General features: G+C 47.0%; 1 protein-coding gene across 1 annotated transcript in view; it reads left to right on the top strand.

Moving 5' to 3' along the window:
* MACF1 (microtubule actin crosslinking factor 1) overlaps positions 1 to 24,987 on the top strand; it is a 323,369-nt gene that overhangs the window by 71,940 nt on the left and 226,442 nt on the right. The window contains exons 2-4 of the mRNA XM_070949227.1: positions 11,354 to 11,415; positions 11,962 to 12,051; positions 19,524 to 19,601. Of these exons, the coding sequence (XP_070805328.1) occupies positions 11,354 to 11,415; positions 11,962 to 12,051; positions 19,524 to 19,601 (230 nt within the window). The remainder of the gene's footprint in view (positions 1 to 11,353; positions 11,416 to 11,961; positions 12,052 to 19,523; positions 19,602 to 24,987) is intronic.

Below are 24,987 nucleotides of genomic sequence, written 5' to 3'. Positions count from 1 at the left end.
TTACATTTTTGGTAAACCTATTCAATGAATCCAAGCTCTGCAAGCTGAGATAATATGCACTGCATTGATACATTCACACAATTTCACAGTAACCATACGATAAATCATAAAACAAAGCTCAGGAATATTCCTTTATTCCATTGTTTTGCAAATCTATGTACACTACAAACTGTATGATTGTTTGAAGAGAAATGTATCTGTACCACCAGGTGAGGTGAGGAGGAAGGGCAAGCAGTAAAAATGAAAGTGAAACCTTCTAAGCAGCTTATAAATATAATATTAAAGAGCACCTGTCATTCCAGAGCAGCGCCTGTTAGCAGGCATCCACTCACCTGCCTGCCACATCTCTCACCTTGTTGTGTCACTGCCACATCACCAGCCGTCCCATTAAAGTGAATGAGACTGTCGGGTGAGTCAACAACGGGTCAGAGGAGGAGCCGCTGTGGGACAGAGATGACAGTTTCTCTTTAAAAATTATGATTTAAATCTAGTTGATTTAAATCAAATCTTTTTACTGGTGATTTAAATCAAGTTGATTTAAAAATCCAAATTTTTGGATCCAAATCAAATCCTCCCTGTGGAGACCCCCTTTGGGTTCCCGTTGGGCTGGCTGTGAACTGCATTTTCTTGATGGTGGCCCCACCAAATATAGAGATAAATCTGGGAATCTTCATTCCCAACTCATCTTTTGGCTTTGCCTAAAAGGAGCTTCTCTATTCTCCCCCACTTTTTAAATTTTTTCCATGAATTTACTTCCAATGTCATTAATGACGCTTATCTAGAGCCATTTTTATTGTTCTTGGTGACAGAACATTCAGCATTCTTTTTCCAATTTTTATTTTTTAATGTCTGAGCCAGGTTTCTCCGCTGTGGTTCCGTATTTTCTCTTGTGCTGAATGAGGTGATTCAGTTGGGAGTAATGACATAGTAAAACTTCCCAGTTCCTGCTTCTAAGACTGCCTGTGGCTGTGGGGGTCAGTCCCTTCACCTCTCCCCTTTTATACATGGCAATTAGATTCAGTGGATTAGAAACCACGTTTTTTCTCCTTCTGTGGGGTTTTCTCCTATTTAGGCCACCTTTGCTTGGAGTTTCAGACCTCCCCTCTGCAACTGTTCCAGGGAGGATGTGTGAACAGTTGCTTCTCTTTCAAAGGAGTACATGGACAGCAGAAATCCCAAAATCTTTAGGAGTGCCAACTCAGATGCACAACATCCCTTCCCGTTCCCCTGTATGGTTGACAAAAGAACCATTTTCTGGTGTAAACCATCTCAGAAGCAGTGCTCGCTCAGTCTCTTCCTATCTGTAAACTCTGCGCTGCTGCTGCCGCCGCCGTGGCTGCCCGCCCCAATTCTGGTGATGCTGCGTCCAAGTGCTTGTGGCTCAAGAGAAAGGAATTTGAAACTCAAGAGTATTAACAGCAGAGCTGCCGGAGGGGTGGAAATGGGAAGGCAAATGTCCCTTTGGGATGGTGTTTTTCTGTCCCCCACTGTTTTTGTCCTGAGTCACCTCTTTGGGATAGCTGGGATCTTGTACTGGACCAGGAGCAGGAGAAGGAGCCGGAGCCAGGAAGGTACTGTTCTTTGTGCAGCAAAATGGGTGCGTGTGGGAAAGGGCCGGGGAGTGCAATCCTTCCCCTGACCTTGTTTAAGGCAGTCCAGTTGTTTACTGGATCAGTGATGTCATGGAACAGCCTCTTTTGTTCTGCATAGGTTGGTTGCTGAACCTCCGTTGGTGGTCAAGGATGTGCCCAGGGAACCCTGGGAAATGTTCTTTATTTCTGGCCTCTGATGCTGTAGTGGCAGCCGGGGAGCTCCTTCGACAACCGTCTCATCAGAGCTTGGTGTGCATTTCTATCCAGACCCAGCAAGAAAATAGTTAGTACTACTACTAACATTGATACTTAATACAGAAGTAGGGGAGGATCTGGAGCAGTCAGTTCTCTTTCAGTTTGCATAAATGGTAGCACATTTATTCACAGAAGATACTTATCTTGTTTGCAAACAGAAGCCCAGGTTAGACAGCTTTAAATGAGGATTAGAAGAAAGGGAGGAGGAAGAGGGACATCTGTCAGTGGATATGAAGCTTAATCTTAGTAGAGTCACCACATCCATGAGCAGTCTACCTCTAAGTAGTCTACCTGTACTTCTACCTCTTTTCCTGCTGTACTTCTGGTTTTCCCAGAGGCACCTGGACGGTCACTCTGGGACGTTGCAGCTCACGACACTCTGTGTGTTGTCAGACAATGAGAATTAAGCCCCAAAATCTGGCAGATGCTCCAGGAGGAGGAACAAAAGAGGAGCTTTCCTGCAATAAAGACAGAAGGCAGGAAGCTTTGTGCACCTGCATGCACAGACCTGGCTCTAAAACCTGTGTTCTGCACAAGGTGAAGCAGGCAGGCGGGGGCTGTAAGGGGTGAATCTGCTCCTCACAGCCAGTTCTGCAGACTGGGTGGCTCAGCTATGCAAAGTGATTGGCAACTGATGGTTTTCATAATTGGGTTTTCAGTGGTTGCTATATATTAAAAGTCCCAAATAATGGAAGAACCTCCATGGAAGGTCTCAGGGAATTTTCAGATGAGTGCAACACTTTCAAGTCCTTGCATAGTTAACCCATCTAATTTTCTTTTTTCAGTCCCCCCCTTTCCCCCAAAGTCAGAAGATGTCATGAGAGAACAGAATGACATCAGAAATGGGAAGCTTGTAAAATTCATGGATGAGATCAGGAAGCTGCATGTAAAGAAACTTTGCCTGAAAGCAACCTCTTACAAACTAAAAAGCTGTGCAATTTGAAACTCTAATTCTGGATTTACTTTTTTTTATTGCACACAAAATGTCCATTTCTAATAGTAAATCATTTGATAGACATGAATGGCAAATCTTCATCTGGAATGGCTCACTTTCCTCCTTTGTTGCCTCCGTGTAGATTTTGGAACTTTTTTGCTGAGCCAGCTAACATTTCTTGGTTTTTTACATCATAGGTCGAGGGCTGTTCTAGCTACAGTTGAGTGTGTTTCATTGCTGTTATTTGTTCAGCTTAAATCTTAGGAGAATATCTAGGCTACACAATAGAGAAAATCATCTTTTAATATTTTTTGTTTCCACTTTCTCCATTGTGGTTTTATTTCTTTCTCCATTGTTTCTTTCTAAAGACCCATGAATGTTCAGTCCATCTGGAAGGCAGAACATTTGGGAAGGCCGCCTTAGCATGCAAATGGAATGAACCCCAGAAGAAAACGCAGGTTCTCCTTGAGTTTTCTTCGTTCAGATGTGCAAGAGTGGCTGGGCTAGAGAGGCAGAAATGAGCTTTGGAACAGTGATGTTTGTGCCTCTCCTCTCTTCTTTGTTGAAGGTGCTTATCTTCTTCTCTGGGGGGAGAGGGGGAAAGAGTTCTTAGATGCCAAGAGGAGCCTGGCAGTGCCCCGGAAGTCCATTCAGATGGAGGCGTATTCCATTGGGGATTAAGGGAGGGTGTGCACAAGCCACAAGATTTAGCTCCAGCCCTGATTTGGGAAAGCGCCAGCTTCGCCTCAGACAAACTGGAGACAGGCCAATTCTCCTCTAAGCCTGAATCACAATTCAAAAATAGCAATCTTCTTTTTACCAGCTTTTGACATCTCCAAGTGCGATGGAATGAATGAAAGTTTCAGGAATTGTGACCTCGTTATAAGAGAATGATTTCCATCAGAACTTATACAACTGTACTGATAATTTTATGCAAAATATAGAATAATAAGAGAGGGACCTTGGAAGTCTTCTTGTTCACCACCACCCCCTGTTCAGGCAGGAGACCCTATAACCGTGATGGTGAACCTATAGCACGCATGGCACAGATTACATGCAGAGCCCCCTCTGCAGGCAAGCCTGCCATCGCCCCAGCCCAGCTCCACTGCACATGCACATGTGCCTCCCGCCAGCCAGCTGGTCTTTGGGTCTGTGCCACACATGTGGGGGGGTGCATGCAGAGGACGCGCATGCACAGGGTGCATCCGCGGGGGTGCAGGTTGGTGCAGGAGGTTTCCAGGCCAAAAGTGGGGTGCAGCCCCCCCATGCCCCATTTTGGGCCTCGAAACCCTCCTGCACCAACCTGGAAGCCAAAACGGGGCATGGGGGGATGCGTCCTCATGCACAGGCACGTACGCATGCATGGGGCAGGGCTCATGCATGGGGGTGCTCGCATTGCATTTTGGGGGTTCGGGCATGCACGTGTGTATTCACGTGCACGCTTTGGGCACTTGGAACCAAAAAGGTTAACCATCACTGCCCTATAATATCATTCTGGACAAATGGCTGTCTCATCTCTTCTTAAAAACATCCAGCAATGGAGCATCTACAACTTCTGGAGGCAAGCCGTTCCACTGATTAATTGTTCTATTAGGAAATTTCTCCTTAGTTCCCATTGGCTCTTTTCCAGTCCTCTGGTACTTTCCCAGTGCTCCAGGATCTTTGAAAAATTTTATTCAGTGGTTCCAAGATCACATCTGCCAGCCCCTTCAGAACCTTGAGATGTGATCCATCCAGTCCTGATGATTTGAATTTATCTATAGTCCTTACCAAGTTTTTCATTTGCATATTTGTATGTAAGCAGTCTTAACACAAACTGAGGGGTAATTTGCCTTCTTCCGATGGCCTTTTGGGGAGGGTTATTGCCAGGAAAGTAGTGTTCCCCACTTCATAAAAGATTCTTTAATGAGAAACTTGCAAAATTGTAGTAGGATGGATGCCAGATGCCGGAATTATGCTTTTAAGAATGCTATAATTGTTGTTTTTGGCTCAGTCTGCACAAAAAACGTGGAAAAAATGTTAGAGGAGAGACGGAAGACGGGCTTGGGATAGCCAACGGGCCAAGGCAAAATGGCCCATCATTTTCTGAGGAAGCCCCCTTCCCTCAGGATCCCTCCGATGTTTCCGTCTTCCTGGTTCCTAGGAGGGAGAACCTGCAAAGAACCTGAACTCCAGAACAGACCTCTGGCCAATCACTGCCATCACTCTCCTCCAGGGAGCAAAAAGTCCTGGTGCAAACTTCCAGTGGGATAATAAATTTGAGTCCCCAGTGAAAAAATGAGGTTCCTTCTGCCTTTCCCTACCCAGGTTTCCTTATTCTGGAGAAATGACCCATATTCATCTGCACCCTGTATTACTGTATTACTCCTCCAAGAGCCATTTGCCAAGCTTGGGGATAGTTCAGAGTAAGATTTGTTTGGCTTCCAAGAAACTTTGATTTCAAGGTTTATCAGAATCAGTTTGACTGTTGCTTTGATCAGGCTGCTGCACGCTTAAAATGATGGCCATTTTTGTTTTGTCAGCACAGTTTCAGTGGGAACATGAGCAACTAAAGAATTGTGACAAAAGATCAGGAATTGGGTGGCACCTTTTCCAATTAACAAATGATATTAAAAGGCATAGGCTTTCAAAGCGTATACCTCGTAATAAAATGTGTTATAGTACTCACAAAAGATGCCATTAGATCCCTAAGTTTTGTTGCCATTGATGATCAAGGCTCTCTTCTTCCAGTGTTTACAGAACTATGAGTGATGCTGCTTTTCACTCTGGGATTAGTTAATTCAATCCTGCCTGTGGCTCAGGGGCAGAGTCTCTGCTTTGCCTTGGAATCTGTAGGGAAGGCCAGGAAGGCTTCTGCTTGCCAAAGTGGAGAAAGTTAAGTTGAAAGGCCTCTTGATCTGAACTGATCCGGAAGGAGAAGGCCTCCTTTAGGCCTTGCCTGCGTGCAGGCTTCCCTGCTGGAACCTGCTGGGAGCCTGGAATGCAGCGTTTTTATCTCATGCCCTCTGCTTTGGTGGCTGTTTCCCCTTGCTGCTGTAGAAAAAGAGGGGTTGGAAAGGAATGCTCTCAAGAGTTTGTCTCCTTGGGCCCCGGTGATGATGTTGCTGACCAGTCTCTGGGCTGGGCCCTTGTTCTGACCTGTGTCACAGCCATGGTGGCTCTGTTCTTTCTGGTGGGGCTGGTCTCAGTCCGGATTGCTGTGCACCAGTTGGTTCCTGTTGGAGGGGTGAGGGGCAATGTGGCCAGGGTACATGATGGCCAGGGAGATGGTGGCAGCTGCAAAGAGTTAAGGAGAAAACGGCAACAGGTTGCTTAATCAGAAGGGCTCTCTGGACAAAGATTAACCAGCCGGAGATAAGCTGGTGGGGCCTTCCTGCTGCTGAGAAGGAGCGAGGGGCTTATTATTAGCTCATGGTGACACCGGGTGAGGGTGGGAGAAGGGCTTATCTGTGGAATCCAAGAACTGGCCAGGAGGAAGAAAAGTGGGTATGGACGATGCCAAGGTTGGTTTTGGGACATTTGTGGAAAAATCCAGAGCTTCCTGCCCCCTGTGAACCCCACTGGATTTCTGAGCAAAGCATCATTGCCTGGCTGAAAGAGAACCAACAGCTGTTATAAATAGCAGAAGAAGAAGAGGAAGGAAAGGAAAACAAGAAGGAGAAACAGCCTCTCTTATCTCTGCCCTGGACATTCCAAACGGTCATTTTTCAAAACGATGCTGCTCTCAGAACTAGTTAATTCCAGGGCCTTCTCAACGGGATGCCCTTGTGACTGACGAAAAGGCTGCCAGACTAGCGGAGATGCATAAGGAAAGAACGGGCTCTTGTTTTCCCTTCAGGGTTATATTGTGTCAACACATTTGATGCCTTGCAGTTGACAGCAAAGCTGGAGGGAGAGACAAGGCACCGGCCTGTTCTGGGAAGTGGATTGGAATAGCCACCGACCTTCTCCATCCATGAAGATGCCACCCATCTCAGGGGACTCTGGGAGCAAGTGGATTCTTTAGAAGGCTGAGCTGGAACCCTGGAAGATGCTCTTCTGTTTTTCCTGAGTAGCTGTGAGCGTGGCAGGACGCCCTGGATTGTGTCCCATCGCTTACCCTCTGGAAAGCAGACTCTCTTTGCCCACCCACCCCTCAACCAGAATGTTCAGCCAAGGCTTCTAGACTGAAAGGTTTTAGCCTAGATTTTTATTCTTGCATGCCTCTGCCTGAATGTGGAAGGGTGCTGGGAAGAGCAGGGGTGTCTCCTCCAAAGGCTTCACTGGCTGAACAAACTTAACCTAATTGTGGAGGGAAGCAGGATGTTGGCCAATCTCCTGAACACGTCTGAATTGACCGTACTTGGCATTTAATCCTGCTGTTGGTGCCTTAATCTGCCTAGCTCAAAAGAGCTGAGGGGCTTTGCTGCCTTGCATTCTCCAGAAAACCCCAAGCTTTTGAAGGAAGGAGCACTTTTCTGCAAATCTCTGAGGGAGCAGCTCCAGAGTGGGCAGCCTACTTTCTGGAAAGACCAGCACACGCACTTCCTTTCATGGCCGACGGTGAAGTAGGAAGTTGGGGGAGGAGCTGTGGGGAGGAAGCGGGTGGCAAGGGGCTGGGAGATCATGCTGAAGAAGTCTTACAAGGGAAGCAGGAAGGTGGAAGAGTTCAGTTACACCCGGAAGGCTTAATGCAGCTTACGCTGGAACCTCAAAGGACCATGTGGCACATTCACAGAACAGAAAGGGAGCTGAATGCCCACCTGGTGTGCCAGATGTGTTGCATTGGTTAGTATGCCTCTTCCCGTCTTGTGCCTTTCGTGGGCAGGGTGGTGGTGAGAAGTGGAGCAAGTTTGAATCCAAATCAAACCATGTTTATTCAAGGCTAGGAGCTGTTGAGCTCAGTTCATTTTGTTTGAATTAGTGTTGGTGTTGGTCTCATTTTATCTTTTGAGTTCTAGATGGCCCAAACCACCATTTTGCCCTAGATGACTTTGCATCTTTGAATGTTGTTGGGAGGTCAGACTGAATGTTTATGGAAGGTCTCTGAGACTGGAAGGAAACTTTTAAATTTACAATCGGCAGGTAACACCCTGAGAGGACAAACTAGTTGGGTTTTAGTGTTACGAAGTGAGCTGGCTGCCTTGAGCAGTTTATCTTGGGTACCTATAGAAGAAGTTTGATACAGAAGGTAGGCAGAGCTGATTAGGAATTTGACTGCAATTAGGAAACTTTTCCATCTCAGGCAGATTGACCAGGATGGAGGTCTCAGAGCTCCAGTTCATCTTTTGGGCCTGGCATAGGTGAGGTTCCATGGCAGTCAGTGGAAGAGCAGAGCTCTGTTGGGATGGCTCTTTCCAACCCCTGAAGTTGGGGAGTCTCAGCTATTACTTCCTCCTTAAAATGGCCATTCTTCCTGAGACATAATGGTTTTGCTGCTACTTGTCTGCTTTATTTGCACCACATGGGTTGAGCAAGTACACCCTGAGGCAACTGACAGTAGTGTCTTCTATTGATTTTTCATGATTTTTTGCACCCTTAGTAGAAATGATGTGGTAGACAGTTTTTTTTAAAGGCATCTTGAATTGAGACATGTTCTGAGTCAGAAATGGGGAGCCTCTGATCCTCCAGGCCCTCCAGCATCTCTCATCATTGGCCCTGTTGTTCTGCAGCAACTGGCAAATCAGAGGTCCCTGGTTCCTACTTCAAATAGTACTTCAAATAACACATTGTTTGTTTCTTCAAATATTTAGCTAAGAATAGAATAGATACACCAGTACTAAAGCAAAATAATTTTTAGCCTGTTTGTGTCTCACACCCCCAAGTGTGTTAGATGGCCACAGCTGGTAGAGCAATAATATCCGGTGCACCTGAAGACCATTTGATTGGAGAGAAGTTGCTGTAGGGGTAGACCTTGTTTTGTATATGGCAGGAGTGTCAAACTCATGTTGTCACTTCGTCGTCATGTGACGTATCGGGACTTCCCCCCCCTTTGCTAAAATGAGTGTGGGTGTGGCCAGCGCATGATGCATCCGCCCCGTGGGCTGTGAGTTTGAGAGCCCTGGTATATGGGGTCACACAGGAGTTAGAGCTAGTATATGACAAGCCAAGACAAAAGCTGCTTGGAGCAGGATTTGGGGGAGGAGATTGTTGTCAGAAAAGGTAAATATTTCACCAATTACCTAATAATGGTACCTTATGGCCCCCACACCTAGCTTGCCACCTGGCAAAATGTGGCCCTTTGAGCATGGAATCTCTGGCTCTGCTGAGAACATTCGGCTATTTAATCCTCAATGGGTGGGCTACCAAGCTTTCTTCTGTGTTTCAGCTCCATTAATGCCATTGGGATGGACTGTCTTTTAAAATTAGACAGAGCACCTCAAAATGGCCCCAGCTTGAAAATAGTGGAATGGCAGGGAGTGAGGCATTGTAATTAAGGTGATAGTAAAGGAAGTGCTTTGAGGCTTCTTTACATATGGTAGAAATACTTTCATCATGGGAAATAATTCTGAGAATAATTTTTTTAACAAGCTATCAGTGGGAATATTCCTGGACATCAGCTGCAAGTGGTGGTTTGGGTAGAAGGTATGGAAGCTCTGTTGAATCTGTGGATGCTGGGAAATCGGTGCAAACGGTGCCTGAGAAAAGAAGCTTTGCTTCAAGGAAACTCCTTGAGTATAGAATGTACACAATTTTCAGTTGATATTTGTTCCTGGAGGCTGAAGGCCAGAAGCCAGGCTGAGTGATCCCCCCCAAAGTGTACCAAAGGTGGGGATGAAAAGAAATGTTTAAAATAATAAAGAACTAGAAAAGTACGTGTGTACGATGGGACTTGATGGAAAGGTGAGTGGAAGCCGTGGATTTGGATCGCTGATAGCTCCACAGAAGCTCTGCACTGTTGTGAATGAAGTGTGGGGCTCAGAGAATGTGCCTTTTACACAAGGCATGTAGTGCTGAATCTGGAGGATTCTCCTCAGAAACAGAGTAGATTCTTCAAGCCAGATGTCTGCCCTTTCCTAGACAGAGGAATAAAAAGTTTGTGTAGGGATGTTCATAATAAGGAATGTATTGGTACTTCATTGCAAACTCTCCGCATGGTTCACTTCCAGCAAGCAGGTTGTAATGGACAATATGATTTTTATGTCTTGTTTCCATGTCGATTGTTTCTTATTCCAACCGTCTTCCTATCACTATACTATAGTGATGGGCTTTCACTATACTGTATGAGTTCAGAACTTTCCAAGCATTCTCCTGAGCTTTGAACGTGGGCTTTTATCTCTTGTTTCATTAATGCTGGCTCTGCGATTAGCAGAGGTTAGGCAGGATAAAGACACACATATATATTTGCCTAGTTGAATCTAAAGGTGTAATGTTTCATGGAATATATTGGGAAGGTACTACCTGCTCAGAGGACATTCATGGAAACCTGCTGGAAGTCTTTCATGTGTGATGCTATCGGTTAATTTCGTTGTGGTTCTGGTGCTCACGGAATGAGAAAACAGGGAGGCTGACAGGAATTTACCAAGGGAGTTCGCCAGGAGGAAGCAGTGAAAATTACCAAAGCAGCTGGACGTTTTTGAGAGATTGTTTACTAAACTATGAGACCTGACAAAGGAGTAATCTCTTGAGTAGCTGCCAGCTGCAGTGGGTATGACCTAAAAGCTGCCAGATGTCCAATGCAGGTGACTGCTTCCTCCTTGAGAAACAGACAGTAGGGGGAATATAAGGCAGCAAGTTTCCTGCTCACTAAATGAAGGAAATGGGAATCTGCCTGGACAAATGGGAAGAAGAGTCCATAACAAATTTTCTTTACACGTCAAGAGATTATTTATACATAGCAAACCTGACAAGAGAAGGAAAAGAAAGGAACTATTTTTTCTGCTGGTGGAGGGCTTCCCTTTTTTGATCTTGGGGTTTACATGATAGCTTTTATATATCTCCCACCTTGAAATATACCTCAGTTTGGGGCGTGCAGGTTGCCTCCTTGATTTAAAGAAACATTAATGGATCAGATTAATGGATTGTTTATTTACTACTTTTATATTTATAGAAATATAAAAATTGCATCCTTCAGATAGGAACTCTTTGGAATATCTCTGATCTGGTTTGTACCCTTTTGAAAGTTGCAATCCCATAGACCTCAGTATTAGGAAAGCTGAATTCTCCCTCTGCACCCAGAGGGCACATTCTATGATACGGGAAATACCTTCTGGTATATATTACAGGACTCAACAGTCCCTGACTCTGCAAGTGACTTTTTGGAAAATGAAAAAAGGCCACATGGCCTTGCTCTGCTCTCCTTTGATTCCATCTTTCCTGATATGATGAAACAGAGAAGGCAGCGCCATCTAGTCAAAATAAATACATATTTTAAAAAAAGATGAAAGTATCTCTGTGGAGAAAACAGCCCCAAACCCTCTATTGGTTGCAAAGAAACCTGCAAACCTGCAGCTCTTTGGGAAAGGGACTGGGGGCTGGAGGGGGGCTAAACTAAAGGCTTTGCTTACAACCTACAATAGGACAGCTTGTGGCTGTGTTTATTTTCTCAGATGACTGAAAAGCTAACTTGTTTGCATTTTCTCTCACTTTGCAGATGAACGGGACCGGGTCCAGAAAAAGACCTTCACAAAATGGGTGAATAAGCACCTAATGAAGGTAAGCCCCACACACCTTTGATTCTCCTAGATCTGCTCTTCTTTTTCCCGTTCCTCCACCCTTTCCTTTTTAAAGCTGACACAGAAGAATGTTGGCATTCTTGTGCTGGATGCTTTTCATACATGTCCAGGAAAAGATTTAATACTGTGAGTTAATTCTTTAAAGTGTGCACACTCCCAGCTCCTATAACAGCAGAAAAAAATAGTCTTTGAGATCTCTGAAGCAAAACAAAGTTAGATGAATGAAGATTGATCAACATGCTTAGTAATCAGATGGCCGGTCTTCAGTTCATGTATAGCAGATTTCCCTCCTCCAGTGAAAATTGCTCTGCAATTCTCGCCTGTTTCTCAACCTTGGCAGCTTTCAAAGGGGTGAACTTTGGCTTCCAGAATTTCCCAGCCAGCTTTCCAGGCAGGAGATTTCTGGGAATTGAAATCCACCCCTCTGAAAAGCTGCCATGGTTGAGAAAGTTTGCTCTCCACATTTTCTTGCTCCCTGAAGTCCTCAGCAGCTGCATAGCATTGTCTCTCTGCTCTGTCCCCACAGGTGCGCAAGCACATCAATGACCTCTACGAGGATCTGCGAGATGGTCACAACCTCATCTCCCTGCTGGAGGTCCTTTCGGGCGTGAAGTTGGTGAGTTTCCAAGATGCCACAAGGGAAATGACTTTCCCAGGGCCAGGTTAAGGCTCAGATGTGTCCCCCCAACAGAAACAAATCCCTCACACCAGGAGATTGAAACAAATGCAATTTCTGACAACTCCTTCAAACCCATCCTTCAAACTTTAGCGCCGAATAAAATGTTTTTAAATAATGTTGATTAAAATCAAAGATGGCAGATAAGAACAATTATTTAAAAAACCAACTTGAGTGTAGCAGTGAAAAAGCGATGTTTCCCAACCTTGGCCATTTCTAGGCATATGGACTTCAACTGCCAGAATTCTTGTCAATTGCATCTCAGCCTTTGGGCTAACTTCAAGTGTAGCATCTTATGAATGGCCATGCTGGCAGTGGAATTCTGGGAGTTGAAGTCCACATACCTAGAAATGGCCAACACGGGGAAACACTGACATGATGGGGGGGGGGGAAATCTGGAATGCCCTCCTTCCCTTGGTGTCCTTATGATTTTTAATGGTCGATCCTGGGCTGAGTTGCCATGTCTCTGCTCATCCTTAATTTCTAACCATAAAATGATTGTTAAGGGGTTTTAATTTCAAAGAGTCCTTCATTTAGAAGGGGGGTTTGAGGCCACTGAGTCTCACCCCTGCTGTACGCAGAAATCCAGATCGAAGCATTCCAGGCTGAGGGTTGCCCTGAGCGTGTTCCTCAGAGAAGGACACTACTCCGACTCTGACTTCCATTGTGTTAACTGCCAAATTGTTATTAAGGTTTTGTCTACCTTCACTTGGAATCTGTAGCCTCGAATCCACGTTATTCCCTGTTCTGCAACTTAATGAAAGAGAATGGATATGCCATGATCTTTCACATGTTTGGAACATGCCATCCTATTCCAACTCCCTCTCTCTTCTGAGGGGTAAACACTTCCAATCTCTCCTCACAAGGTTTTGTTTTTAGTTCCCTGGTATTCTTGTTGCCCTCTTTTCTGGTTTGTCTCAATGTGTGAAGCCAGAACTGGACCCAGAAAAGTCTGACCAAAGCAGAATAGAATGGAACAATGACTTTCCTTCCTAGCACATGATGTCATAGCATTTATTTTGATCTGTGTCCTTTTTTGAAAAGATAATACTTCTGCTTATTGCTAACTTTGGGGTGGCGTGCATAGGGGATGGGGTTAGAGCGGGGGTTGATTTCAGATCCCTCCAGAAGACTCCCCCATAGGTATTTTGGCTTCCTGTTTAAAGGGCTTAAACCATGGGTGGGATTCAGCCAGTTCGAACTGGTTCAGGCGAACCGGAGGCAAATTTTACATCTGGTTCTCCAAACTGGGAGTTGCAAGGACTGGCTGGCCCCGTCCACCCCACCCCGCCTCTCCCAGGAGTCTCCATGTGGCCCATTTTGGATGCCAGGTAAGTGTAGAGCCCACATGGAGGCTCTGGGAGGGCGAAAAATGGGCCTGGTGGAAGTTCCGGAAGTCCGGAAACGGGCCTGTTTTTGGAGGCCAGGGGAGGATGTTTTCACTCTCCCAGAGGCTCAAGGAAAGCCTCCGGAGCCTGGGGAGGGTGAAAAACAGGCGTACTGGAAGTCCAGAAAATGTGCCTGTTTCCGGCCTCCGGAGCACCTCTGGAGCGCTTCCAGAGCCCAGGGGACACCATTTTCGCCCTCCTGGAGGCTCAACAAAGACCTTCTGAGCTTGGGGAGGGTGAAAATGCCCCCCCCTGTGGTGCAGTAGGCCGAGTAGGCCACTTCCCCATGGCCACGCTCACCCAACAACCAGGCAGAGAACTGGTTGCTAAAATTTTTCAATCCCACCCCTGGTTTAAACAAAAGTGGGACTGTATGACTTTTACTTCTAATACTATAGAGAGAGTCCTTGTCCCCCAGTCTGATTCTGTTCATTGTTGGAATATTATTCTCCCTGTCAGGAAATTTCTCCTTAGTTCTAGGTTGCTAAGGAGAAATTTCCTGACGGTGAGAACAATCAACCAATGGAACAGAAGTTGCCTCCAGAAATTGTGGGAGCTTCATCACTGCAGGCTTTTAAGAAGGGATTGGACATGTATTTATCTGAATTGGTGTAGGGTCTCTTGCTTGAGCAGGGAGTTGGACTAGAAGTAGGGATGGGATTCAAAAATTTTAGCAACTGGTTCTCTGCCTGGTTGCTGGGTGGGTGTGGCCATGGTGGGTGTGGCCTACTCGGCCTCCTGCACCCCAGCAGGGGGGCATTTTTGCCCTCCCCAGGCTCTAGAGGCTTTTCTTGAGCCTCCCGGAAGGCAAAAACAGCCTCCCCCGGGCTCTGGAGGGCCTCCGGAGACCGGAAACTGGCCCGTTTCTGAAGTTCCAGAACTTCTGGGAGGCCCATTTTTCACCCTCCCCAGGGGGGAGAACCCCACCCCCAGAGGGTCCCCATAGCCTCTGGGAAGGTTTTTTTTTTTATTAAAAAGTTTTATCAGGTATTACAACAATTTTTCCCATCCCTCCTCCCCCCCCATCCCTCCTCCACCTTCCCTCCTCCATCCACACCCCTATCCCTCATCCCCCCTCTCCCTCCAACCCCCCTTCCCCCACCCCGGACTTCTTGAAAACAGCTTCCCCCAGACTCTGGAGGCTGGAAACAGTAAGTTCCAGTACTTCCAGTAGGCCCATTTTTGCCCTCCCCAGGCTCTAGAGGCTTTTTTTGAGCCTCCCGGAGAGCAAAAAGCTCTCTCGGGAGCCCGAGTCTCCCCCGGGCTCTGGAGGGCCTCTTGTCACAAGGATACTAGCTGAGCTTCAGCTTAAAACCTAAGAAAGTAATTATGAAGGTCAATCAGTGAGAGTTCTCAGTTCTCTGAATTGTGCTTGTTGAACTGGGAAAACAAAAGGGCAAAATAATGTTTATGTTGGACCTTTTATAGATGGCCTTTTGTGGAATCAGCACTGAAATTCGGTATTTAGCTAAACTCATATTCAGAGTTATTTTTCCGCTGGACAAAACGGGGGGCACTACGTGGAAGGGGAATTACAGGTTGACGGTGGTCCCTGTAGTGGGGAACAGAACCTGAGCAGGCGACAGTGTGAGAAGATCAGGAAAGGAGAAGAAGTCCTCTTCTACTGGATAGATTCATTGTTAATATTGATCGTTTTATTTGCCTGGCATATGGAGAGCAGCCCCCTCCTTCCAAAAAACAAAGCTGCAGAGACTGATTGGCTCAGTAGGAGATCAACTGAAAAGTTGGGAAATTGCTTGCTGCAGCTCAATTTTAATTCTGTTAAATTTTACAAAACATACATATGTTTTAAATATATACTAAAATTAATAGTCAAGAAGTTGTTATATTTTTAGTGACTCCCAAGCAAAATTCTGTGCCTCGCAATCCTTTCCTTTTTTTTTTTTTTGTTCTTTCTTTCCCTTGGACACAAAGCACGTTCTCTGCCATCCAAAAGGTTTGGTCCTAAACTGTTTCCGCAGCAGCAGCAGCTGGCCTGTGCCCTGTAACTTTTGGATCTCACCAAACATTTTTCCCTATCAGATGGCTCACTTCTGGAGGCTCTAAAGGTTTGGTGAACATGGGCTGTGGAAGATCTGGAGGAGCTGTGTATTTGAAAAATCAGTTTTAGTCAGGGAGGGCAGGCAAAGAACATGTTTGTGCACTGCTCTTCCTGTGTATTTGTTGGGTGTGGCATTTTTCTTTCTCTGGTGTGTGTCCCATGTACTTCCATTTAGTACTGTATTGTCCATCCTATTTATTAGCCCAAGGAAACCTCAGGGCAGAAGACTGTTTGCTTGGTGAAAGTCCCACCCTGGAGTCGCTTGGGCAGTGAAGAGTATGAGGAGGAGGAGGAGGATACAGTAGGTCAATGTCCACCATGGAGCAGCAATAGCAACTGGTACTAGACACATTCCAATAATCTAGAAATGCCTCAGATTTCAGGCAGGACTTCCAGCATCTTCTAAAAAAATGGAAATGACCAAATTACAGATCGCACATGAGCCTGTGAGACAACATCTTTCCCAGGACCTTCTGGTTAAATTTGTGGGATGAAGACAGGTGGTTTTCTTTCCAGAATACTACTCTGGAGCTGCCTTTGTAGCTCTGTGTGTGGGTAGGTCACCTGCCCAGGAAAGAGTCAGATGGAGCTGGATGTCTCCAAATGCTGCAAGCCAAAGGAAGGAAAGGATCTAATGGAAGGGGGGGGATGGGGGACCAAAGGGAAGGAGTAGCCACCCTCATTTCATACCCCAAGAACCCCACTCAATTGCCCACATGTGGTGCTATCCTGGAGGCTCCAGGGCCCATCACTCTGAGACATCCAACAAGACAAGGGAGAAGGACTTCTTCTCTTTGCTTCCCTTTTACAAGGTCATCCTTTGTCCTAAAACCTTGGCAGCTTGAATCAATGTTGACGTTGCCAAGGAAAGAGTGGGCATGCTGCTTTTCTTTCAAAGGGAGTACAAACTTCCTTTTCCCTGCCAGAGGCTGGAATAGGATTTCATTTAGGACTTGAAGGCTGTGAGGAATTCACTGGATTATCTGGATGTGTTTCTGGTGTCGGTAGCTGGGGATGAGTGAAGAATACTAACTCACGTAGTGTGAGCACACAATGGTTTGCCTTTTTTGCAGGTCTTGCACACTTCCACAACCTTCTTTTGTTCCCAGATTTCTAACCGCAGGCCAGCCTTCCTCAGACTTCCAGATGTGTTGGGAATGGGGCTTCCTAAACTGCTAGTCATGTTTTTGGGAAGTGAACGCCACTAGGAAGCCACCTGTCACAATATAGAGGGGAAATTGGAAGAATGTTTTCCTCTGTGTGGAGAAACAGACCGGGGTCCTTCCCAGAAGAGTCTCGTGCTACAGAACCAACGTTTTGTTCCGGTCGCGTGCCTTTTAAACCAGATTATTCCCTTGATGTGCTCTGCAAAGAAAGCAGCCTTGCTACAGGCAGCTGTATCTCTGCTTGGCCACAGAGGAGTGTTGTGCAGACAGGGACCCATTATGGAGGAGATTTACGCCCTTCCTATATGGGCATGAGAGAGAGATTTGGACAAAGTGCCTTCAGGAGTCGTCTCCTTCCTAGATGAGCCCTTTTCAATATTTTTTAAAATATTATTTGTACAGGACCTCACGATGGCATATTTTGAGTTTCTTTCTGATGCTTCTCTTTCCTCAGGAAATTGGAGTGCAGGAAGCACCTTTTTTGACATCATAAATTAGCATGGCTTTCCTCCCCTGGATTGCGAGAGCTTCCCTGGAAGGCTCCTTCCTCCTTTCCTCAAGGCCAGTTCCTCAGCCCTTCTTAGGTTGAGGCTGGACTTGAACATGGGTGTGTCTGCTCTGAGTCCAGCATCTTCACTACCCTCCCCCCTGCCAGGTTTTCACCCTGAGGCCCCCAGAAGCCTTGTGAAAAACAACCCTTGACAGTGGCCTGCCTTCGCTGCTGCTGCTGCTCACTTGTGCTTGAAAGCCGTCGGGTTGCTCCAAGGCTGGGAGCATCTCTTTGGATGGCTCAGCACTCTTTTTCCTGGGGGGTGGGGTGGGGGTTGGCTGCCCCTTTATTAGCTGCTGCAGGGCAGTTGCACAGTGCAGCTCGGGAGGTGGGTAGCCCCTCGGGCAGGGCAGGCCAAGGGAAGAAGGGGGCATGCTCTTGGTTGTAGGGTGCAACAGAGTTGTTACTTACTGCAGCATGCTTTTCATGTTATTGCTGGACCACTGTGTGACCTTGCAGGGCCTGGATCTGCCAGGGCAGTGTCTTTGCTCCGGTCTCTGGTCCTCTAGATGTTCTGGCTTTTGGCCATGCTGCAGTTCAAAGTACTTGGAGGGCTGCAGTTGGGAGAGGCATCCAGGCTCTGCCTTTACCTCTCCCCTTAAATTGTTGCTCAATTACAGCCACAGTAACTCCATACTAGTTTCCTAGTAGTGGGGGGCATATGGCACCCCAAGCCAAAATCCGTGTATGAAGCCAGACACACACACACACACACACACACACACACACACACACACACACACACACCTGTGATCCAAAATGACATTTTGTGTGAGAGCCCCTAGCATTGCCTGAAGTTGGCAGATGACTCCACCAGATTTTTACCCTGTTTCCCCAAAAATAAGACCCTGTCTTATATTTTTTTGAACCCTGAAGTAAGTGCTTGGCCTTCTTGCCATGCGCTCAAAAGCCTGATTGGGCTTATTATCAGGGGATGTCTTATTTTGGGGGGAACAGGGTATCAGGCCACCCGTGAACAAGAAAACAGGGTAAGAAACCTGAGCATTCATCTTGTTCAGCCCCCAGCCCAATATAGAGTGGTTGCCTTGAGCACAGACCCAAAGGTGAGCAATGCGATGAAGAATCTCAGCTGCTCATCTGGATGATCCAACTGTTCAGTGGAGGTCTATGGAGATTCTCAGTCATCCAGGTCCTGGTTGTCCCAAAGGTGCTTTTTCAAGAGGCAGCTGGACTTTCTGGTTTTTCTTTGAAGACGTTTCGTTTCTCAGCTTCTTGGATGAGAAGCGAAACGTCTTCAAAGAAAAACCAGAAAGTCCAGTTGCCTCTTGAAAAAGCACCTTTGGGACATTCAGTGGATGGGTGAACTTTCCTGTTCGTCATCTTGATAAATGACATTTGAATCTCTCTCAAGGAGGAAAGACCTGCCACTCCCCACTTTTTTCCATTTTTCCTTGGCTTTATGCCAGCTGAAAGGGAAGGAACAGGACCTTGTCAGCTCCCTTAGCCCTTTATGTCATGTGGGGTTGCTCTCTCTGCTTAGAGGTGCCACCAACTGCTGGGAACCAGGTAAGAAATTGGCCTACCAGTCCTTGCTGGCGAATCCCACCACTGTTGTATAATAGAAGATCTTTGGATAAACATGCTTAAATTAGTTTCCCTTTCCCCAATGCTTGTCAGATAGGTTGGATTACCCCATAATTTCCCATTGGCCCACCTGGTGAGCTTCAGATTGGAGAAGGCTATTGGAGCTCAAAGTTGTCCTCTTTGGTTGATCTGGGCAGTTTGTAATCAGGGTAATAAAAAAGGGTGGGGTTATTTAGCAATTTCCTTTCATCTTCCTCCCTCAGATTGATGAATTGCTAGCAGATAAGCTGATTCAGGCCCAGACCTTCCAGAAGGGGCCCTCACATTTACAGAACTGTCAGTCACAGAGTTTTTAAGAAGTGTGGACTTCAGTTCCCAGAATCCCCAGTCAGCATGCTGGGGAATACTGGCTGGGGAAGTCTGAGACTTGAAGTCTACAAATGCTGGCTGGGGAGTTCTGGGAGCTGAAGTCCACACACCTTAAAGTTGCTGTGATTGAAGAATCTTGATTGACTGGATCAGAACCTTGCTTGGCTTCTGTGGCTGTTTCTCCAAGCCTTCAGGTCATGTGACGTGGTCCAGCTGAACCCTGCAAGGATGATCCCCCCCCACCCCCCAGGGGTGGTCCAGGCTTCTCTTGAGATGGCAGGAAGTGTTTGCCTTCATCTGAGAAGGGCTAAGCTCTGTTGTCTCTTTTCCAGCCTCGAGAAAAGGGGAGGATGCGCTTCCATCGCCTGCAGAATGTGCAGATCGCACTCGACTTCCTCAAACAGCGACAGGTAAGTGCATCTCCCTGTGGCCCCTCCTGAGGGAGGGGACTTTGGTGCCTCAACCCATTCTTTCATCTTTTCTCTGTTAGTGTCCTGCAAAAGACGGGATTCCCTTTGCTTGTTGCACTTAAATTGAGGGAGGGGAGAAGTTAACTGAGTTTGTCTTTTGTCATGGAGCAATCTTACATGTTTGGTTGAGCTTGGAAATTAGGGCCTCACTTCTTCCCCTTTCTGTCTCCCCAACAGTGCTGTGAGGGAGGCCAGGCTGAGAGAGAGTGGCCATCTGAAGCTCCAGAGTGATAGGAAGGGATGATTCAGACCAGTCTCACTTCTAATTTGTCCACTCCCAAACCGGCTGGCCACTGCATCCACACCTCCTTGACCTAGGGACCCAGAGAAGATAGTCACACTTCTGGATATTGTCATCTTCAAAACAAAATCAGAAGGGGCCTGTTAGGCAGAGAAGGATGTGTATATTGAGGAAATGAACATATAAATGCACTCAGAGACAGAAATATTGATTGCAAAAATGGAGTAATTTGGAAAACCACACAAACATGGACCATTTGAGAATCCAGTTTCAGTCATTACATTAAAAAAAGTTATTAGAAAGTGCATGAACAAGAACAAATTGAGGGAAACGGAGAGGAGGCTTCTGCTAAGATTTCCCTGTCGTTGCCCCAGAGCCATTCCGACCTGAGCTCTTTGCAGAAGCCATGGCAGTGAGGGAGCACCCAGTTCAAGAACAGGGCCCCGTGCAGTGAGGCTCCAGGCTGGAGAGTCCTGTTTGCGATGTGTTTGCTGGGGAAAATCCCAATTCAAGCCTGGAGTAGCGACACCTTTTCCTCCTTGTCCTGTCCTGACAGACTCACTTGGGAATGGAGACGATGATAAGGCTGGGCTTCATTCCCCACAGCCTCTGGGGGCTGCTGGTTCGTAAGAGTGCCAACAGCTTAATGGTGCCCCTTGCCCTATGTTTAAAAATATACCAGAGTCTTGCTGGAGGCACAGGGTTCATCCTTTCACTCCTCTGCCATGTGATTGCAAAGAGCAGGAGAAATGCTCGCCTGTCAGGATGGATTGTAGACAGGATTGTCATTAATACCCTTCTTAATTCCAGGGCGGGAATGAGAGCGCCCGGAGCTCCTTTCAGAAACTGCGATTAAGTCTTAGCGCACTCAGGATCTGTCTTGTGTTCCCCAAGCTGAAACCCCCAGGCCTGCTGGATCTGGCGCTCCCCAAATTCCCAAATTCGCAGCCCCAGATGGGGAATCAGCCTGGGAAACGCTCCAGGCAGCCAGCTGGATCTGTGGTTTGGTTGAGGCAAATCTCCTCTGATTACCTTCCCAACCTCCCCATCTGGAGGGTTGCAAACTAAAGAAATAATTCCTGGGGTCTTCGTGGGCTGCAAGGAGGTATTTCCAGTGACACAACAAGGTTGGCAAGAATGGAGAGGTTTGCCCTGCTTTGAGAAGTGGGAGTTTGCAAGCCTTTATTTATTCATCCAGCCACCCATCTCAAACCAGTGATTCTGGGCAGTCAACAATCGTACAAGTTTATACTTTGAAGAGTATGAACAAATGTGTTTTTGTACAAGTCTTAACACACATTTTCCCCTTCCCTCATTTTTGTCCAAAATAACAAAACAATCAAGTAGCAGTGCTCTGAGACACAAAATGGGAGTGGATTTCAGTATTTGAGGGGCTGCCACAAAGAGGAGGGGGTCGAATCAGTGGTGGGATTCAGCCGGTTCTGTTCAGATCGTGTGAACTGGTAGCGGTGACTGTGGGAAGCTCCACCCACCCGCCCAGATGTACTGCGCGGCTACTGCACATGTGTAGAAGGCCGTGCGCATGCACAGAGGTGCAGGCACTCACATTTGCAAACTGGTAGGGAAGGGAATTGAATCCCACCTCTGGGTCAGATTATTCTCCAAAGCACCAGAAGGCAGGACAAGAAACAATGGTTGGAAACTAACCAAAGAGAAAAGCAACCTGGAATTAAGGAGAAACTTCTTAACAGTGAGGACAATTAACCAGTGGAACAGCTGGCCTTCAGAAATTGTGGGTGCTCCATCACTGGAGGTTTTTAAGAAGAGACTAGACCAGGGGTGTCAAACTCAAGGCCTGTGGGCCAAATGCAGCCTGCGGGGTACTTAGGTCTGGCCCACGGGGCTGCCCTGGAAACAGCAAAGGACCAGCCCGCGGTGCCTCTGCCAGCATGATGCCCTCCCAAGCCCCATTTTTGGCCACGGCGGCCTCCTGCGGCCCTTTTCCAGTGAAAATGGAGCTCGGGGGAGGCTGCGTGTGGCCTCCACAAGCTCTGTTTTCACTGGCAGAGGGCTAGCAAAACAAACGTAGAGCAAAACAAAGTAAAAAGGAGAAATTTGCATTTGAGCATCCAAGAAGGGACAGGAAAGGAGAAAGGGAAAGAGGAAAGAAAAAGAAAAAGAAGGAAAGATGGGAAGAGAGCAAGGAAGGAAAAAGGAAAAAAGGGAAGGAAGAAGAAAGGAGAATGAAGAGGGAAGGAAAAAGAAGGGAGGGAGGGAGGGAGGGAGGGAGGAAGGAAGGAAGGAAGGAGACAATGGATCCCCCAGCCCCATCCAGACCACCACAGTTGCCCCCGACATGAGTGACATTGAGTTGGCCACACCCACTGGCCACACCCACCTGCCCCCCCGCCCCCCAAGGTCAAACACAATCCTGATATGGTCCTCAATGGAATGGAGTTTGATACCCCTGGACTAGACAGTCACATATCTGAAATAGTATACTGGTAGGTTCTCCTGCTTGAGCAAGGGGCTGGACTAAAAGACCTCCCAGATCCCTTCCAGCTCTATTCTATTTATAATTAAATCAGAGTTGAAGTTCTCTTCCCTCTTTCTCCCAGCTGTTTAATGTAAGAAGCTAGCAAGCGTCTCTTTCAGTCAAGCAGGATGGTGTCCGTCTGCCTCTTGTGTGATGAGAGACAAGCAATCATGTGAGAAATGGCTCTCACAAGTGTCTTCTAAGCCACTAAAGATTGTGATCCTGAGGAGGAATGCAAGCCTGACTGCTGAGCAGGGAGCCCTTCTTAAGCAAGCCACCATTGTCTGAGAAAGCTTGTCAGTATAGCGAGTCTGCGCTAAAGCCAGACGCTAAAGAGCCTGAGGAGATAACAACTTTGGCAGGCAGTGGGTATCCAGGCCAGGTTCAGAAAATACCACGGATATCCATCCATCCATGTAGTCTTTTGACATACAACTGTAGTGGAGCCTGCCCATTGTATGTTGCATGTCATAATGGTTGTAGAATGGATTGGTCACAAGACCGACTCCCAATTTTTGTGGTGTTCTTTTAATACATGCAGGGGTTTTAAAGTTCCTAAAGAGAATGCTGTAGTCCTCAAGTGAACCAACGCTTGGCTATGTACGATTCTGTTTTGCCAAAAAACAGAAGTGCCAGTTTTTGGTGGACACTGCAAACAGCCCTAACTATGATCGCCTGAGGTTTGCTCATATTATTACTGAAGGGACCCTACTAACAGAACTTTGATTCCATGTCATATGTCGACGTCTGTCTGTATGGCCAAAAGCTCCTCATCCCTCAAGTGAGAGATCTTCAGACCTTCTGGCCACCGCATTGCTGACTCAGCTGAGGGATGTGCTCGAAAGGCCTCTTCATGGGCAGCAGAGGTTGAGCGAGTGATGTTCCAGGTTCCGTTCCAATCCCTTTGCACAGGCCCAAGCCCCGTCCCCTCCCTGCTTGCCTCTTGGCAGCATGATCCAGGTGGGGAAGTTCTCACGAACACAAGACAGCCGGGATGCCTCCTAAGCTTCTGCTTCAGATTTGTGGGAAACCTTGGCAAATCTTGTTTTGGGTGTGCTCTGTATACATAAGAGAGCGTTATCCGGCTATGTGCAGCATATTTGTGTGAATTGCTCTGTCTAAAAAGTAATTTACTTACAAGAGGGTGTCCTTGCCCCCAATTCCATTAAAATGAGGTAGGTATTGCGTTCTTTCCAGTGGCTGGTTGCATAGGGTGTGAGTTCAGCATGTGCCGGCTTGCATTCTATAAGATCTGCAGGTTAATTTTTGGAAAGATAATCCTTGGGCTGGAGATGGTATAAGAAATCTTTGTGACCTCATTCACATGCCGAGAGATAGAGTAGAGATTAGCTCTTGGGAAAGAGGGCAGGAATGTTTGAAAAGTGTCACAGCAGAAGCTTTATAGGAACGTGACCATTTGGGGCATCTTAAGTATGTTGTGAAACTAAAACTCAGCTACATAATAAACACTGAATATTTTTCAGTATTTTGCAGTGTGATTTACAAATCAGGGAAACATGCACACAAATGCAAATATTAACAACCAAAAATACCCTCAGAAATATGCATAAAACAGGTTTATTCATTTATTTATTCGATATTATTAAGCACCCAACTCCAGTGGACTCTTGGCGGCATAAAATACTGTTCATAAATTCATAAAAACAAACAAAACATCAAACCAAGTAAACAGCCCAGACCAATGCAGTCTTATAAACCGCAATACCAAACCAAAGAGAGGTCCTAGACAAACAACAATACATCACTCCCAGGCCTGGGGCCACAACCAGGTCTTGAGGGTTTTCCAGACCCCAGAAGATATCTCCCCCCCCATATCTCTGCAGATATTCTGGTACAGTTTGGGGCAGTGACTGAAGGCACCCTTCCTGGGTCCTGTAAGATGACCATGTTCCTCAGATAGCCGGATGTGAGTCCCTCTGTGTAAAGTGGGGCCGTGGGGTGCAGATGGGTTTGCTGACTACGTACCTGGCTCCCTGCCACGTGGCAGCGACCCTGCCCGAGCTACTCGACGTCATTGCCGGGGTGGCGGTTGATACCCCCAGACTTATTGTCATGGGGGATTTCAACCTTCCATCCGCGGGTGAGGCGTCAGAGGTGGCTCGGGAGTTCATGGCTTCCATGACGGCCATGGACCTGACCCAGTTAGTTCAAGGCCCCACTCACATAGGGGGACACACTCTGGACCTGATTTTTGTCTCTGGTCAGTGGTTGAATGATCTTGGTAGAGGGGACCTAGATATTAAACCCTTGTCATGGACAGATCATTCGCTCCTCCAACTAGACTTTCCTACCGCCGCCCCCCGCCGCAGGGAGACGGAGCCAACTAGATGGTTCCGTCCCAGGCGCCTGATGGAACCCGAAAGGTTCCTGACGGAGCTTGGGCCGTGTCCTGAGACCCTAACACACGACTCGACTGAAGAGCTGGTGGCCGCCTGGGAAAGGGCGGCCGCTGGAGCTTTGGACCGCGTCGTGCCTTTGCGGCCTCTGACCCGATGCCGATCTCAACTGGCTCCTTGGTTTTCTGAGGAGCTGAGAGAGATGAAGCGTCGGAAAAGACGCCTAGAGAG

Source organism: Pituophis catenifer, unplaced genomic scaffold (genome assembly GCF_029215685.1).
Source record: "Pituophis catenifer annectens isolate HBS135680 unplaced genomic scaffold, rPitCat1.0.hap2 SCAF_9, whole genome shotgun sequence".
NCBI lineage: Eukaryota > Metazoa > Chordata > Lepidosauria > Squamata > Colubridae > Pituophis > Pituophis catenifer.
This window is presented reverse-complemented; position numbering and strand designations above follow the sequence as displayed.